We start from the raw sequence: 15,444 nt of genomic DNA, 5'->3' as shown, positions 1-15,444 counted from the left end.
TTGTTTCATTTGTAAGAAAACCGTTTTTTACAGAAGAAGTAGATGATCTATCAGTGGTTGTAGGTGAATTTGCTTTTAAACCAGGCAGGAAACCTTTAAGTCTTAACCAACGTTTTTTGTATTTTTGGGCTGAACAATTAGCTGTTTCCGACTCCTCCGTTAATGTTTGTATTTTTCTATAAGTCTTTTTTTTTCGGTAAGCAACCTTTGCTCTACCTCTCTGTTTGCGTTCGTTATTCCTACTCAACTCGCGTTCCGTTGACTCTGATAACGATGTTTCAATCTTTTTTTTGCAGCTCTAAATTTTGCTTTCTGGACGCGCCAACAACGACGAACAATTCGTTTTTTTCTTTCTGATAATTCTGATATCACTTTAACCTTCTTCTGCTCACGCCGCATATGCCAACGTTTGCGTTCTTTTTCACGAAATATGTGTGCATTTTTTTCTAATTGTCTGTCCCAAAACGCTTTTCGAATTTCAGCACGAGATTTCTTTGAAGTTTTCATGTTATATGCCTAGTTGTATTTCTTTTGGAAAAATAGTATAATAACTGTAATTGTCAATACACCAAAACTTTATTTATTATTTATGAAAAATTATTAAAATATATTTCAAGATTTACATTTATTTTAAAAGCGAAATGTATTAGAGCCAAATGTAATTAAAACCAAACAAATGAAATCCTAACTTGAAAGTAAAAGAACGCAGCGTACATAAGGTAATCATATTTAACGCTGCAAGGTAATCATATTTTATCGCTGCAGTAAGTCCCTTATGGTTGACGTGTTTATTTAATGCAGAAAATAGCTTAAATTAAAGCTTTTGATATTTTTATCTTCGTGATGTCAGCTCCGTTATGTTGTTGTCAACTCCGTTATTAAAATCATCGGAAATCACGGAGTTGACAGTAACGGAGTAGACATAATTATACATAATCAATAATATCTCATTATTACTTATCGGAAAACATCTTTAAAATCTTTTATTGCTATATTGTCCAAAAGATTTAAAGAGTACTAAAACAGGCCATATAAAAATTTGTAATTTTACTGAATAAAAAAGCGTAACGGAGTAGACTTCGAATAAGAATATCATTTCTAAAATAAGGTAATTAGGCTTTCATTTTTATATAAATAATGCTTGCAGCACGATATAACTTTAAATATTATTAACTTTCATAGAACTGGACTTTTTTTCATTGTTTTAATTAGTAAATAAGTAAAAACTACAAATCTGTGACTATTTTAGAATGTAATAACGGAGTGGACAAAAAATGTGGGGACAGCAAGTTTTTGACAAGAGCTACAACAGGATAAGGCGTAAATTAATACATGTATTAAAATACCATATATTAGCATGTCTAAAGCACCAAATTATGTCCCCGATTAGCCGTAATACAAAAGAAAAAAAATTATTGAGTATAACAATATAGTCCTAGATGCAGGACATCTACGGAGTGGACATTTTTGATTAACAATTGTGCACACAAAATTTTAAATTTTAGTTGGAAATATCCGATAAAATGCTAGTTTATATTAATAATAAGTATTACTACTCACGGTGCTGCTATTTATGTTACTTGTACAAGAATTGCGTTTTTATAGCTGTCGGACAAAATTTCAGTAACGGAGTTGACGGAATGAGAAAATGACTCATTACCGTCTTGCAAGATGAAAAAGACGTTGATGGAGATAGAAATGACCATGGTCAAGATGATATTAATGATGATCAAGATGAAAATTGTTTTCTAACGAGAGCGACGGTGACGTCGATAAGTAGGAAATGATATCTAGATTTTTAAAATTATTTTGTATCATTAAAGAAGCTCTGCAGAATATTGGAAGTGTACATTTAATTGAAAATATTAATATTAAATTATTAAATGAATTGGAAAATACTCTAAAGCCTATTAAATTAACTGTTGAAGCTCTTAGCAGAGACGATGCTAATCTTAAAACAGCCCGATTAGCAAATTATTTTATGTTTAGAAAATTAAAAGAATTCAATGGTAATTTAATTAGAGAGCTATTAATGACAATGAAAATTCAAATAAAAAGCGGTAAAAACCAAGATATAGAAGAGCTATTAAATTCTCTTGTAAGTGGTACTGTGCCTTCAATGAAAATACAATTATTTACAACAGATTTACTGAAGAGATTGTTTGGTGCGTATGAAGAACAGCAAAACACACATGAACAGGGGCATTCTGCAGAAAATAACAAAAATACTACAGGAAACACACTACCATTAACAATGGAGGAAGAACTACATAAAATATTAGAAAAGGCAAAATTTCCAATTTTGCCAAGTTGCGGAGATAAATTAGCTGATATTAAAAAAGAATATTTATTATTTTCAAAAACTAAAAAAAGAACTGTACATTTAGAAAAATTGTATCAAACGTTAATGACGATAAAACCAACATCAACAAATTCCGAACGAACATTTTCTGTAGCATCCAACTTCTGTACAAGAATTTGTTCTAGATATCGGATAATTCATTAAGTGCATTAGTTTTTTTAGAGTTTTATTTTTTAAGTAAAAATAGTTGCTCTGTTTTGTATTAAACACTTGCAAGTATTTTAATTGAGTTGAGTTTTTTTGTAAGTAAATTTACATGCATTTTATAAAATGCGATATTTTTAAAAAGGTAATGTCAAGTTTATTTGGTAGTTTAAGATTATAATAAAAGTAAAGAATAATATATTTTTGCTAGACGTTGAACTGGCTAAAAGTTGTTTTATTTACCTTAACGTATACCAAATCCATTTTTAAAAATCGGCGTGAGAACAAAAAATTCTTTCATGCTATTGTTAAAATTGCAAGTTAAAAAAACGTATTGGACCCAGACCCGAACCCGGACCCGATAAATATTCTAAGACTCGACTCGGACCTTTTTCACCAGAGTATTCTGTATATTTCTGTATATACATTTCTTCAAATATTAGGCAGACATTTCTTGCAACATTTTAGCCACTTTTGAGTAATAATTTGCATATTGTATTGCGCCAATATTACCAAAATAAATTTTCAATAAAAAAATGGAATGGAAATTCTTTCAAATAAACTTTTGATGGTGATACAAGGTATGTTTTATTTCTTTTTTTTTTTTTTAGTTCTTTAAAAACCAAAACAAACTAAAAAAAAGAAAAGATTCTGCATAACATTGTAGGTAAGTAGTAAAGTGTTTAAACATACATATGCAGGGCATTTTTATGATGATATAAAAACACTGTGTTAAGATAACAGACAACTCTTGTAAAATTAATTCATATAAGCTCTCAGCAACTTGTATAACAATCTTAATAACTTATGGTATGTAAGCAATAACTTGTGGTATTAAATGACTCAATATGTAGTTTTAAGAATCTCAATTCTTCTGGTATTTTGTTTATTTTTATTTATTTATTTATTTATTTCGCCGTTTAATAAGTTTTATAATTTACAAGGTTTATAAATAAAAAAAACTGGCGGGGTAAGTAGAAGACATTATTTTGTCTTATCACCGAGCCCCAATCGTACGTATTTACAATAGCCGGATAATATATTTATACTTTACAAACTATTTATTAAAAATTACAAATGTAAAAATAAATAATAATTAGTTTACGAAATACTTCAAGAACAATATTCATGTTAAGAGTAATAATCAAGTAAACAAGAAAAACTGAAAGAAAAGTAAAAAAGAAAAACAAAAAATAAATTAATTAATTAAAGAGCACGTATTTTCAAGAGCCACACTTTATACGTATATTATACAAAGTATTTGTTGAAGAATATGAAAATAAAATTTATAACAATTTGTAATAAAGTAATATTTAGATAAAGAACAAAAAATTCAAAATGAAAGAGCACTTAATTAAAAAAAACCGTTTTATGTATGTATATTTTTAACCAATTTAATTAAAAGTAAAATAAATAACAACTCATTAATAGTTAAGTAAAATGTTAAAAAACTAAGATTTCACCAATAACTTTTAAGATTAGAGGAAACACCATAACTCAAATAATGAAAAAACTAACAAACAAAAATTGATAAATTGATAAATTCTGAGACATATTTTATATAATTGAATTTTAGTTTAAAAGAGGCATTTAAAATCGGATATATTAAAATCCATAAGTAATAACACCTGTTTCGATTCTTTTTTAAACTGATGTATACTAACTTTTTCCGTATTTGCAATATTAGGAAACTTTTTCCACAAATAGGGTCTACGATATTGAATTGAATATGTAATTTGTTTTGAATTATATTTAAGGAAAATGTAGTTATTATTTGAAAATTTTGTCGGATATTTATGCTCTACTTTTTCAAAATAGGACTGAAATATTTTAGGAGATGGTCCCATTTTTATTTTATACATAAACATTTAAACTTGATGTAAGTTTATTCTATAAACATTTAATGCGCCCAGTATACGCAGAAGAGGCTCGCATGGTACAATTTTATCAGCTCCAAATAATATTCTGCAGGCATGTTTTTGTTTACTGCACAATTTTTTTAATTTTGTATGATTTGTACTTGCCCATGCAATATTACAATAAATCAAATGACAATGAATGAAAGAAAAATATAAACTTTTTAAAGATTTAATATTTAGAAATGGTTTAGCCCTATATATCATGGCAATATTTGTTGATAACTTTTTCTCAATGCTTTTTATATGATCACTCTAACGTATATGTTCATCTAATATTACGCCCAAAAAGTTAACTGAAGTTTTTCTTTTAATGTTAGCGTTATTGATTATTAGATTCGGGAGTTTAATGAGAATGTTTTCTAATTTATTTACTTTATGAAATAAAATAAGTTTGGTTTTATCCACATTTAGAGACAGTTTATTACTTATAAACCATTCATTAACCTTACCCAACTCTTCATTAGCTGTTTCAAAAAGTGTTTTTATATCTCTGTGGGAATAAAAAAGAATAAAGTCATCTACAAAAAGAATACAGTTTAAGAAGTGTGTTGCAAAATTTAAATCATTTATATATACTAAAAATAATAAGGGTTCTAAAATAGAGCCCTAAGGGATACCACAAGTTACAGCATATGGAATTGTTTGTTTTTGTGCATATTGGATGAATTGCATTCTATTGGTCAAATAGCTTTTGAACCAAAGTAAGGTATTATTTTTTACTCCATAATATTCAAGTTTTTTTATTAGTATGTTATGATTTACAGTATCAAAAGCCTTTGACAGATCAATGAAAACTCCTAATGTAAAGTAGTTAGTACTAAATGCGTTTGTTATTTGATTGACTATATCAATCACTGCATGTTCAGTGGAACATTTTTTCTTAAAACCAAACTGTTTTGAGTACAACATATTGTTTTCTGATAAATAATTAAATAGCCTGTTGTACATTATTCTTTCAAGCAATTTTGAGAAACACGGTAATATAGATATAGGTCTATAATTAGAAATAATAGAGTCATCGCCAGTCTTAAAAACTGGTGTGATTCGTGCAATTTTTAATTTTTCCGGGACAATACCTGTTTTAAAAGAAAGATTAAAGATGTGAAACAAAAGAGGTTCGATTATATGATAAACAGATTTTACAACATTAACGTTAATTTTATCAAATCCAGTACTTGTGTTGTTTTTAAGATTATAAAAGGCGGTTCGCAATTCAATTAATTTAAGATTAGGTTCATCCATAACTTTATCGTAATTTTTTAAATTAGACTCAAATGAAGTTGAATTCAGAGGAATTTTTGATGCCAAATTCGGACCAGCATTAATAAAAAAAACTGCTTATTTTTTCAGCAATAATTGATTTATCATAAATATTTTTATCATCAACTGTTATTTTTTTTGGCAGAGTGTTTCTCGCATAATTATTTTTGCCAAATACTTCTTTAATTACATTCCAAGTTTTTTTGGTTTTTCCGCTTGCTTAGTCTAATAGTTTTGCATTATGAAGCTTTTTAGAGATTTTTTTTGTTTTTTCGAATACATTTTTGTAGTTTGTATATGTCATTTCGTTTTTATAAGTTTTTTTTTTAAGTATTTATCATATAATTTTTGTTTTCTTTTTGAGGATTTTAGTAACCCATTAGACATCCATGGAGTCATAACTGTTTTTGTGTTCACTATAATTTGTTTTTCAGGAAATGCTGTTTCATATTGCTTGCAGAATTGACTTAGAAATAGATCATATGAGTTGTTAGCATTGTTTGATTGCAATACCAGGTTCCAATCAACGTTGTTTCTTAAAAGGTTTTGAAACTGTTTTACAGAGTTTTCATTGATCTGTCGCCTAAATATGGAAGTTTTAGAAGGAATGTTGTTATTTATTATGTTATTAGTAACTAAGAATGTTGGGAAATGATCTGATAAGTCAGTTTTGGTTATACCTGTGTTAAGACGGTTATTATGAAAGTTATTAGTTATTATATTATCAAGAAGTGTCGAAGAGTTGTTAGTCACTCTAGTTGGCTTGTTTATTGTGGGAATTAAGTTACTTTGAAGAAGAGTGTTTATAAAATTTTTTACATTATTATTTGAAGCATGTTTTTTTAGGTCAATGTTTAGATCACCAGCCAAAAAGACATGATCTCGCGTTTTATTGATAGCTGTTATAAATGATTTCAGATGAGTTTTATATTTTTTTAAATTACCCGATGGTAGTCTATATGTCGCATTTACAATTATGTTTTTTGTGTTTTTATTTTTTAATTCAATACATAATGACTCACAATCTATTTAATTCACACAGAGATCATTACGTAAACTATAATTAATTGAGTTGTTGATAAAAATACTTAAGCCCCCACCAATACCAAAATTACGTGGTTGGTGAACTGATTTGTAATTAATTAGTTCAAATTCCGCATTTGTTTCACCACACTTACACCAAGTTTCCGTAAGACAAATAATTTTAAAGTCATGTTTTAATTCATCCAACAAAAACTTAAAGTTTTCAAAATTTTTAAAATGTTTAAAATTGAAAAAAAACTTCCTTTTTTTTTAGATATTGGAAAGATTCAAAAACTGTATAGTATTGACTTTCAAATATTTGTTGATTAAAATTATCAGAGTCATCTTCGTCCCTGAGAATAATATTTTCATCAAAAAATTTAATTATTAAGTTTTCTTCCATTTTTTTTTTATTTTTTTTTGTTTTTTAAAAAAAATAAAATAAAATAATAATAATAGAAAATAAAACGGATTTTTATAACCACAAAACTGCAAATAAAACAATAAAACTTAACTCTTGCTTTCTTGTCACGGTTTTTTTGATGCCCAATCGCGCACAATTAGCTTATCATACGATATGCAAATTTTCGCAGCTGCCTTTCAGTTTTCATTCTTTCTCTCAATTCTTTTCTTATTACATTAGTTTCGTAGCAAAAATCTTCATTAATGAAAATACTTTCACCCTTTAATTTTAAAGAATTTTTTAAAACTTCCACTTTATCTTTGTAATCTAAAAGTTTTATCATGATTGTACGTGGTTTTTTTGCATCTTTACGTCCGCAGCGATGCGCTCGTTCAATTTTAACATTTTTTTACCCCTAAAGTCTGTTCAAACAGTTTGATCACTTTTGTTTCACTTTCCGTCCATGTTTCATTTTCGTTTTCTTTCAGTCCATTAATCCTGAGATTATTTCTTCGTGACCGATCTTCAATTTCTCTTAGTTTATTTTTAAAGTCGGTAAACTCTATATTTTTGTGCGCTACATTTTTAGAAACTCTTTCTTTCTCGATAGATTCAATAACATTTTAAATCTTTTTTTCAATGAGTTTTTCGTGAAAATTTAAGCTTTCTTTTATATCAAATACATCCTTTTCGAGTCTTTTAATTTTTTCCATACTGTCGATAATATTTAATTCTATTTTTTGTTGTCTGTCACTCGTTATCTTTGCATTTGCACTAATGACTTTAAGAACGTTTTCTTCTTGTTGTTTTATTAGTAACTCTATGTTTTTCTTATACTCAGCGAACATTTCTCTAAACATATTTCTTATTTCGCTAATTGTAACTGCCATATTTAACAATTAAATTGATAACAAATGTTAACTTTAAAAAATTTTTTTTTCAATTAATGGTATTAAGCAATAACTTGTAAAATACAACATTATAATTAAGTTTTAAAATTTGGTAGCTACATACTTTACCAGCAATGTATTTAGAATTGTGTGCTCACTATTTTTTTAGTATTTACAATTTTAAACATTCTGGAACAGAAATGACCAGATGACTATTTACAGGAATCTCATTAATACATAATTATTTGCAATAGTTATTTGTCCATGACACTTGGATGGAGAGTGGGTTCGTAAATCGGTTCCGTAAATCATGGGATTTACGGAACCGATTTTTGTGCTAAAAATCTGTTCCACGTTTTTTAGAACTTCGCGTGTAGGCAGTATGGTAGGATGGGGTTTTGTAGCATATTTTTTAAGAATTTTATATTAACTTAGAAGTTTTTTCAAAAGTAGAATAGTTGAATCTTTTTATAGAGTTTTTTTTTTATTATATTGACGGAAGTTAAAGTTTTATTTTTGATATCGGAAACATTGTTGTACTTCTTCTGCTTAGTAACCCTAACAGATGAAAGCAAAATTTTATACAAAAAATACGCTAAGCAATTCGAAAGTCAAAAAAAAGCTGCAAAAAAAAATTATTATTTAAATATGTTAGAAAAGCATAAGTTTAATTCAAAACGCACGTGGCAAATTTTAGCAGAAATTACAGGTAATCGCAAATTAAAATCGTGTTCTTTGCCTAAAAGTTTAATAATTAATGGTAATAATGTTGATGACCCAAAAGAAATAGCTAGTGAGTTAAATAAATTTTTTGTATCTGTTGGCCCAAATTTATCTAAAAACATTCCAGACATGCTAAATCCTATAATTAATTGTGTTTTTCCACTTAAAACAAATTTAAATACTTTTGAAGTATCATTTTCAGAATTTGAAAGTGCCTTTAAAATGCTAAAATCTAATAAAGCAGTAGGTCCAGACGACATCAGTGGAAACATAGTCATTAGTTCATATAACAACATAAAAGATATTTTATTTAAGGTTTTTAAATGTTCAATAAATCAGGGAATTTTTCCTGAACAACTGAAAGTAGCTAAAGTTACTCCTATATTCAAAGGAGGTGAACTAAAAAATGTAAATAATTATCGTCCAATCTCAGTTCTTCCTGTTTTTTCTAAAATATTTGAAAGAATTTTATTTAACAAAATATTTAATCATCTCTCTGTTAATAATATACTTTATAACAATCAGTATGGTTTTAAAAAGAATAACTCAACTGAACACGCAGTAATTCAACTCACTCGATGCATTACAAATTCCTTTGAAAAATCACAGTTTACTTTAGGCGTTTTTATAGACTTATCTAAAGCCTTTGATACCATCAATCACGACATTCTCATAAAAAAACTGAAATAATATGGTATCACCGGTGAAGTCTTGACATTATTAAAAAACTACTTAAAAAATCGTTAACAATTTGTTTACATTGATAAATCTACCCCTTCAAATGTTTTAGAAATAGCCTGTGGAGTTTCACAGGGTTCCATACTTGGACCACTATTATTTCTTATTTATATAAATGAACGGTGGTTTTGTAACGTTTGTGCTATAACGTTGTAATAACGTTGTAATAACATCGGCAACACTAACTCCAATTATTATCAAAATACAACGTTGTATTAACGTTGGTTACGCAAACGTCCGAATTACAACATTGTGGTAACGTTAGTTACACTAACGTTTTTCTCATCTGAATTACAACATTATGGTAACATTTGTTACACTAACGTTATTTCTATCAGAATCGTAACATTGTGGTAACGTTAGTTACACTAATGTTTCTTTTCATCGAATTACAACGTTATAACAACTTCGGTTATACTCACATTTTTAAATTATTCGGTTATACTCACATTTTAAAATCGGAAAATTCGGTTATACTCACATTTTATACTCACTTCACATTTTCACATTTTAAAATCGGAATTATAACGTTTTGTTAACGTTGGATGATGCGGACTTTTTTTTCGGCGCAATTACATTTGTTAATTAAAATATTTTTTGTCAATAAAATAGCTTTTCGAATCAGTTTAATAATAAAAATTTATTTTCTATGAGACTGATGAAATATTCATATAGGCTGGTATGTCTATAAGATGTTTAGACAAATATAATTATATTTGTTTAAACAAATTATCTTATTATTTTTAAGTAATTTGTATTTCAAAACTGTATTAATATCTAGTTCTTAATAAGTTAATTAGCTTAAGCTAAATAGTGCTTAACTATTATATAATAAAATCTATGATATTCAATCACATAGTAATAAGTAAACACCTAATAATAATGCTGTTATTAATATAACTCTAACAACATTAATGTAAAAATAAGAATAAAGAACAATAGGAAAAAAGGATATACGTAATATATATATATATATATATATATATATATATATATATATATATATATATATATATATATATATATATATATATATATATATTATATATATTGTTGTAAACCATAATAAAATAGTAAAACCATAATAATAGTATTGTTGTAAACCATAATTAAAAAGTCTTTCATGTATATTTTGGTTTTTATCAAATATAAGAAAAAGGCTATATAAGAACTATAAACATCTATCGTATATAAATAGCGTAACTAATAACCGTATGTATAATAGATTATATATAAATAGCGTTACTAATAACTGTAATATTCAGAAGACGGGAAGTGACGTCATTAATATTATATTGCATTATTACTTAAATTATAATAGTCTTCTCCACATTAGGAAAGTTTTAGGGCGGAGAGTATAGACTTAACCTCTGATATTATACTAGGAAAGAAAGTAGTCGTCGAGACACTTTGGCCTCTTCGTAACGCGTCCTGTTCTTGAGGGTATGTTAGTAAGATTCTCGGGAGTAGTAACTTTCTGCATAGGCTGACTAGGTACCGCTGTTGTAGGTGACTGATTACAAGGGATACTATCTATAATTGAATTCTCAACTAATTGGCTTGAAGTTACTTCGTTGGTTTCGTTTAGTTCTTCTTGGTTTCTGTTTATTGAATTGCTGGTATTGTTGATCATCTGTTCAATGTTCAAATCACCGGATTGTTGTTGAACTGATTCTGTTGGGGGATTTAGGTCTTCTAGTGGGGCGAGGTCTTTTGTTGAAACAGTATCAATTTTTCCATTTTGAAATTTTATTCGAGCGTAGTGGGGCGATATTGTTTCTAGCAGTTGAACTCTGTCAACGAGTGGATCTCCTTTCATTCGTACTTGACGTCTGTAAAGGATTGTGGAATCCTGTTCTGTTGAGAAGTTAGGTAAAACAGTGCCTATTATTGATGAGCGTTGAAAGTTCATCATCCTCTGATGGGGTGTTTCGTTAGTGGCGGTACACAGAAGTCCTCTTATGGAGGGCAAAGCCATTTGCAATACTATTTCCCATTTCTCTTTTCCTAGATTTAAGGTTTTCAGAGCTAGACTAACAGCTTTTAGTATTGTTCCGTTTATTCGTTCACACTGACCATTGCCTTGGGGATGGTAAGGAGTGGTTCTAGTTTTAATTACTCCGTTCTTTTCTAGAAAAACTTTAATTTTTAAGCTTTCGAACTGAGTTCCACGATCTGTATGAATAGATGATGGTGCACCAAATAATGAAAAGAGGCTAAGAAGGTATCGTATAACAGTTTCAGCTGATATGTCTTGACAGGGGAATGCAAATGGGTAGCGTGAGTACTCGTCAACCACCACGAGGATGTATTTGTTTGTTGTAGTGGATTGTAAAGCTCCAACAAAGTCCATCGATAAGCGTTCCCAAGGCCTTGTTGCCTGAATGAGACGACCTGTGGGTGGTTTATAAAAACGTGGTTTGAGTTCATTGCAAGTTGTACATTGGTTTGTTAATTGTTTGATTTCTGCGGTGGAGTATGGTAGATTTCCGGTTTTGCAGTAATGTATCATTCTTGTAACTCCGGGATGGCATAGCTGGGAATGGATACTGTAAAACGCTTTAGTGTTATTTACAATCGAGCAACATCTTGAAAGGGCATCTGCTACAATGTTTTGGTTACCCGGCCTGTATGAGATTGTATAATTAATATCAGCTAATTCTAAACGCCATCGAGTTAATTTTTCATTTTTTATTTTTGTTGCATTCTGTTTATTGAAAATAAGGGAAATGGATCTTTGGTCGGTTATTATATTAATATATGGTACTGAGTTAATCAAATGCCTCCATCTTCTACAGCACTCCACTATGGCAGCCGCTTCTTTTTCAACTATCGCATGTTTCCTTTCGGCATTAGTTAATGTTCTTGAAAAGAAGGCAACTGGCCTGCCAAGTTGTAATAGTGTTCCTCCGAGTGCTGAGTCGGAGGCATCAGTTTCTATTGTTAATGAAACTTTTAAATTAGGGGAGGCTAGACAAGCTTCTACAAGTTTATTTTTGAGTATTTTTATTGCTTCTTTGGCATGTGGGGTTAAACCCTTTGTTGGAAAATTGTCTCTTGCTTGAGTAAGTGGGAGAGTTAATGCTGTGCAATTGTGTATCCACTTAGCGTAATAAGCAAATAAACCTATCATTCGGTTTAGCTCTTTTAACGATCTTGGCTCAGGCATATTTATCAGTGCTTCGTATCTTTTTGGGTCTGGCTTTATAGTTCCATTTTCAATAATGTGGCCTAAGAATTCGATATGAGTTTTTTTGAAGTTACTCTTTTCTTCGTTTATCTCAATGTTGGCGATTTTAGCTGCGTGTAGAAAGCGACTAAGATTTTTATCGTGCTCTTGGGCATCTTTTCCACCAATAATTATATCGTCAAGATAAGCGTATGTGTTTTCAAGTTTATTATCCTGAATGAATTCATCCATTACTCTTTGGAAGATTGGTACTGCGTTTGTACATCCAAAGGGTAAGCGTTTGAACTCATATAATTTGCCATTAGCTTCAAATGCGGTTAGTTTGTAATCTTCAGGTCGTATTCTCACTTGATGATACGCCGATTTGAGATCAATTGTGCTAAAAATTTTATGGACTGCTATTTTAAGTATTAAGTCATCGATTCGTGGTGTAGGATATGAATCGAGCGGAGTGTGTAAATTAATTGCATTCGAATAATCGATCACGAGGCGATTTTTATTTCCTGTTGATACTACAAAACATTGAGCTCGCCAAGGGCTGCGGCTTACTTGAATTATGTATTTTTTTAGTAAGCGGTTTATTTCATCTGTTATGACGGAGATATTTTTGGGAATACGTCGTGACGTTGCAGCTACTGGTTTTATTTTGTTAATATCGATTCCAGGAATTAAGGCGTATGTTGAACATTTCATGCTTTTTGTTGCTAAACAGAATTTTAGAGACTCTTTGTTTCCTTTAAAATTAATGGTAATTGAGGAATGACATGTTAACACGTCCATTCCTATAATTACTGGTGCTACCAAGTCGTCCACAACGAGAAATTGTACTTTTAGTTTTTCTCTAGCCAATAATAATGAACCATGGAAGATACCTTTAACTTCTAATGTCGAGTTGTCTGCCAGTGATACCTTTGAGGTAGATTGAGTATCGTATGAAAATTTCCATTGTCGAAGAAGTTTTGATGTAATAAAAGTTTTGTCGGACCCAGAATCTAACAGTGCATATGTTAGATTTTCGTTTATGGTGACGTTAATTAGTCTATCAGGTGAGTCAATTGCTGCTATGACCGTAGATATTATTGTGTTATCATCCTTTTCGTTATATTCTTTAACAACTGCTGCTTTGGTATAAGTTTTGTTTTCTTTCTTAGAAAGACAGACAGTTGCCCAGTGGCCCTTTCTATGAGAATGTGTACATGTAGAGTTTCGTGCAGGGCATTTGATTTTTGAGTGTGGATCATTGCCGCACCAAAAACAGGGAGATTTGGTAAGATTATGACTTGCTGCAAAAGTTGGTAGCGTGGTAGTATCTGTTATGGTTGTTGTCAAATTAAGGGCATCTTCGGTGGCCAATTCCATCGTAAGAGCTGTTTTATAAAGTGACTCTAGATTGTCATCCGTAGCTTCAAGCAGTCGTTGACGAATAGAAGGTGAGCGGATACCAGCTATAAAAGCATCACATATTAGTAGGTTACTATGTTGATCTGCTGTTAGAGCTTCTGTTGGACATTTTCTGGAAAATTGTTTTAAGTTACTCATAAAGCTTTCAATCGATTCCCCTTCCTTTTGTTTAAAAGAGCGAAGTTTATGGCGCATCTTGATCGTTGTCGATCGTTTTTGATACTTGTTATCAAAAATTTTGATTGCATCGTCGTATGATGTAACATCCTGAATTATCGTAAAAGCCTTCACTCCGCATAGAACGAATAAGACTTGAAGTTTAAAGTCCTCTGGGATTGTGGCTTTATCTAGATAAATTGATAGCATTTTTTTCCAGTATATATAGTCTTCTTCGTTTGGTTCGTCGCACAGTACTTTTTTGAATATTTTTGCATCCATACTGATTTATATTTATATATACTAAATTTTTATATTTGATAAAATTGTTGTAAACCATAATAAAATAGTAAAACCATAATAATAGTATTGTTGTAAACCATAATTAAAAAGTCTTTCATGTATATTTTGGCTTTTATCAAATATAAGAAAAAGGCTATATAAGAACTACAAACATCTATCGTATATAAATAGCGTAACTAATAAGCGTATGTATAATAGATTATATATAAATAGCGTTACTAATAACTGTGATATTCAGAAGACGGGAAGTGACGTCATTAATATTATATTGTAATATTACTTAAATTATAACATATATATATATATATATATATATATATATATATATATATATATATATATATATATATATATATATATATATATATATATATATATATATATATATATATATATATATAATGTATATATGCATATATATTATATATATATATATATATATATATATATATATATATATATATATTTATATATATATATATAAATATATATATATATATATATATATATATATATATAAATATATATATATATATATATATATATATATATATATATATATATATATATATATATATATATATATATATATATATATATATATATATATATATATGTATGTATGTATGTATGTATGTATAGAAACGAGTATGTGTTTTTTACATACATATATATATATATATATATATATATATATATATATATATATATACATATATATATATATATATTTATATATATATATATATATTAATAGACACGAATATGTGTTTTTTACCATTTTTTGTCGCTTTTAAGAGACCAGAATAATTATTTTTTTCTTTTTTGTTAAATAAAATATTGCAGGCCTAAATCAAATCCTTAGGAGATGGTGTCCCAAACCAAAGGGAACATACACAACTCCAACCCTAACCTAACCCTGCCTTAATCCA

General features: G+C 28.8%; 1 protein-coding gene across 1 annotated transcript; it reads right to left on the bottom strand.

Annotated features, from left to right (window-relative positions):
* Positions 1 to 10,843: 10,843 nt before the first annotated feature.
* Positions 10,844 to 14,491, bottom strand: LOC136082968 (uncharacterized). The gene has a single exon (XM_065802384.1). The coding sequence runs from the start codon at positions 14,489 to 14,491 to the stop codon at positions 10,844 to 10,846; it is 3,648 nt and encodes a 1,215-aa protein (XP_065658456.1).
* Positions 14,492 to 15,444: the final 953 nt, after the last annotated feature.

Source organism: Hydra vulgaris, chromosome 08 (genome assembly GCF_038396675.1).
Source record: "Hydra vulgaris chromosome 08, alternate assembly HydraT2T_AEP".
In the NCBI taxonomy this organism is placed as follows: domain Eukaryota; kingdom Metazoa; phylum Cnidaria; class Hydrozoa; order Anthoathecata; family Hydridae; genus Hydra; species Hydra vulgaris.
This window is presented reverse-complemented; position numbering and strand designations above follow the sequence as displayed.

Excerpts from the sequence above, each read along its gene's own strand:
- LOC136082968 (XM_065802384.1), bottom strand. The coding sequence starts at position 14,491 with ATGGATGCAAAAATATTCAAAAAAGTACTGTGCGACGAACCAAACGAA.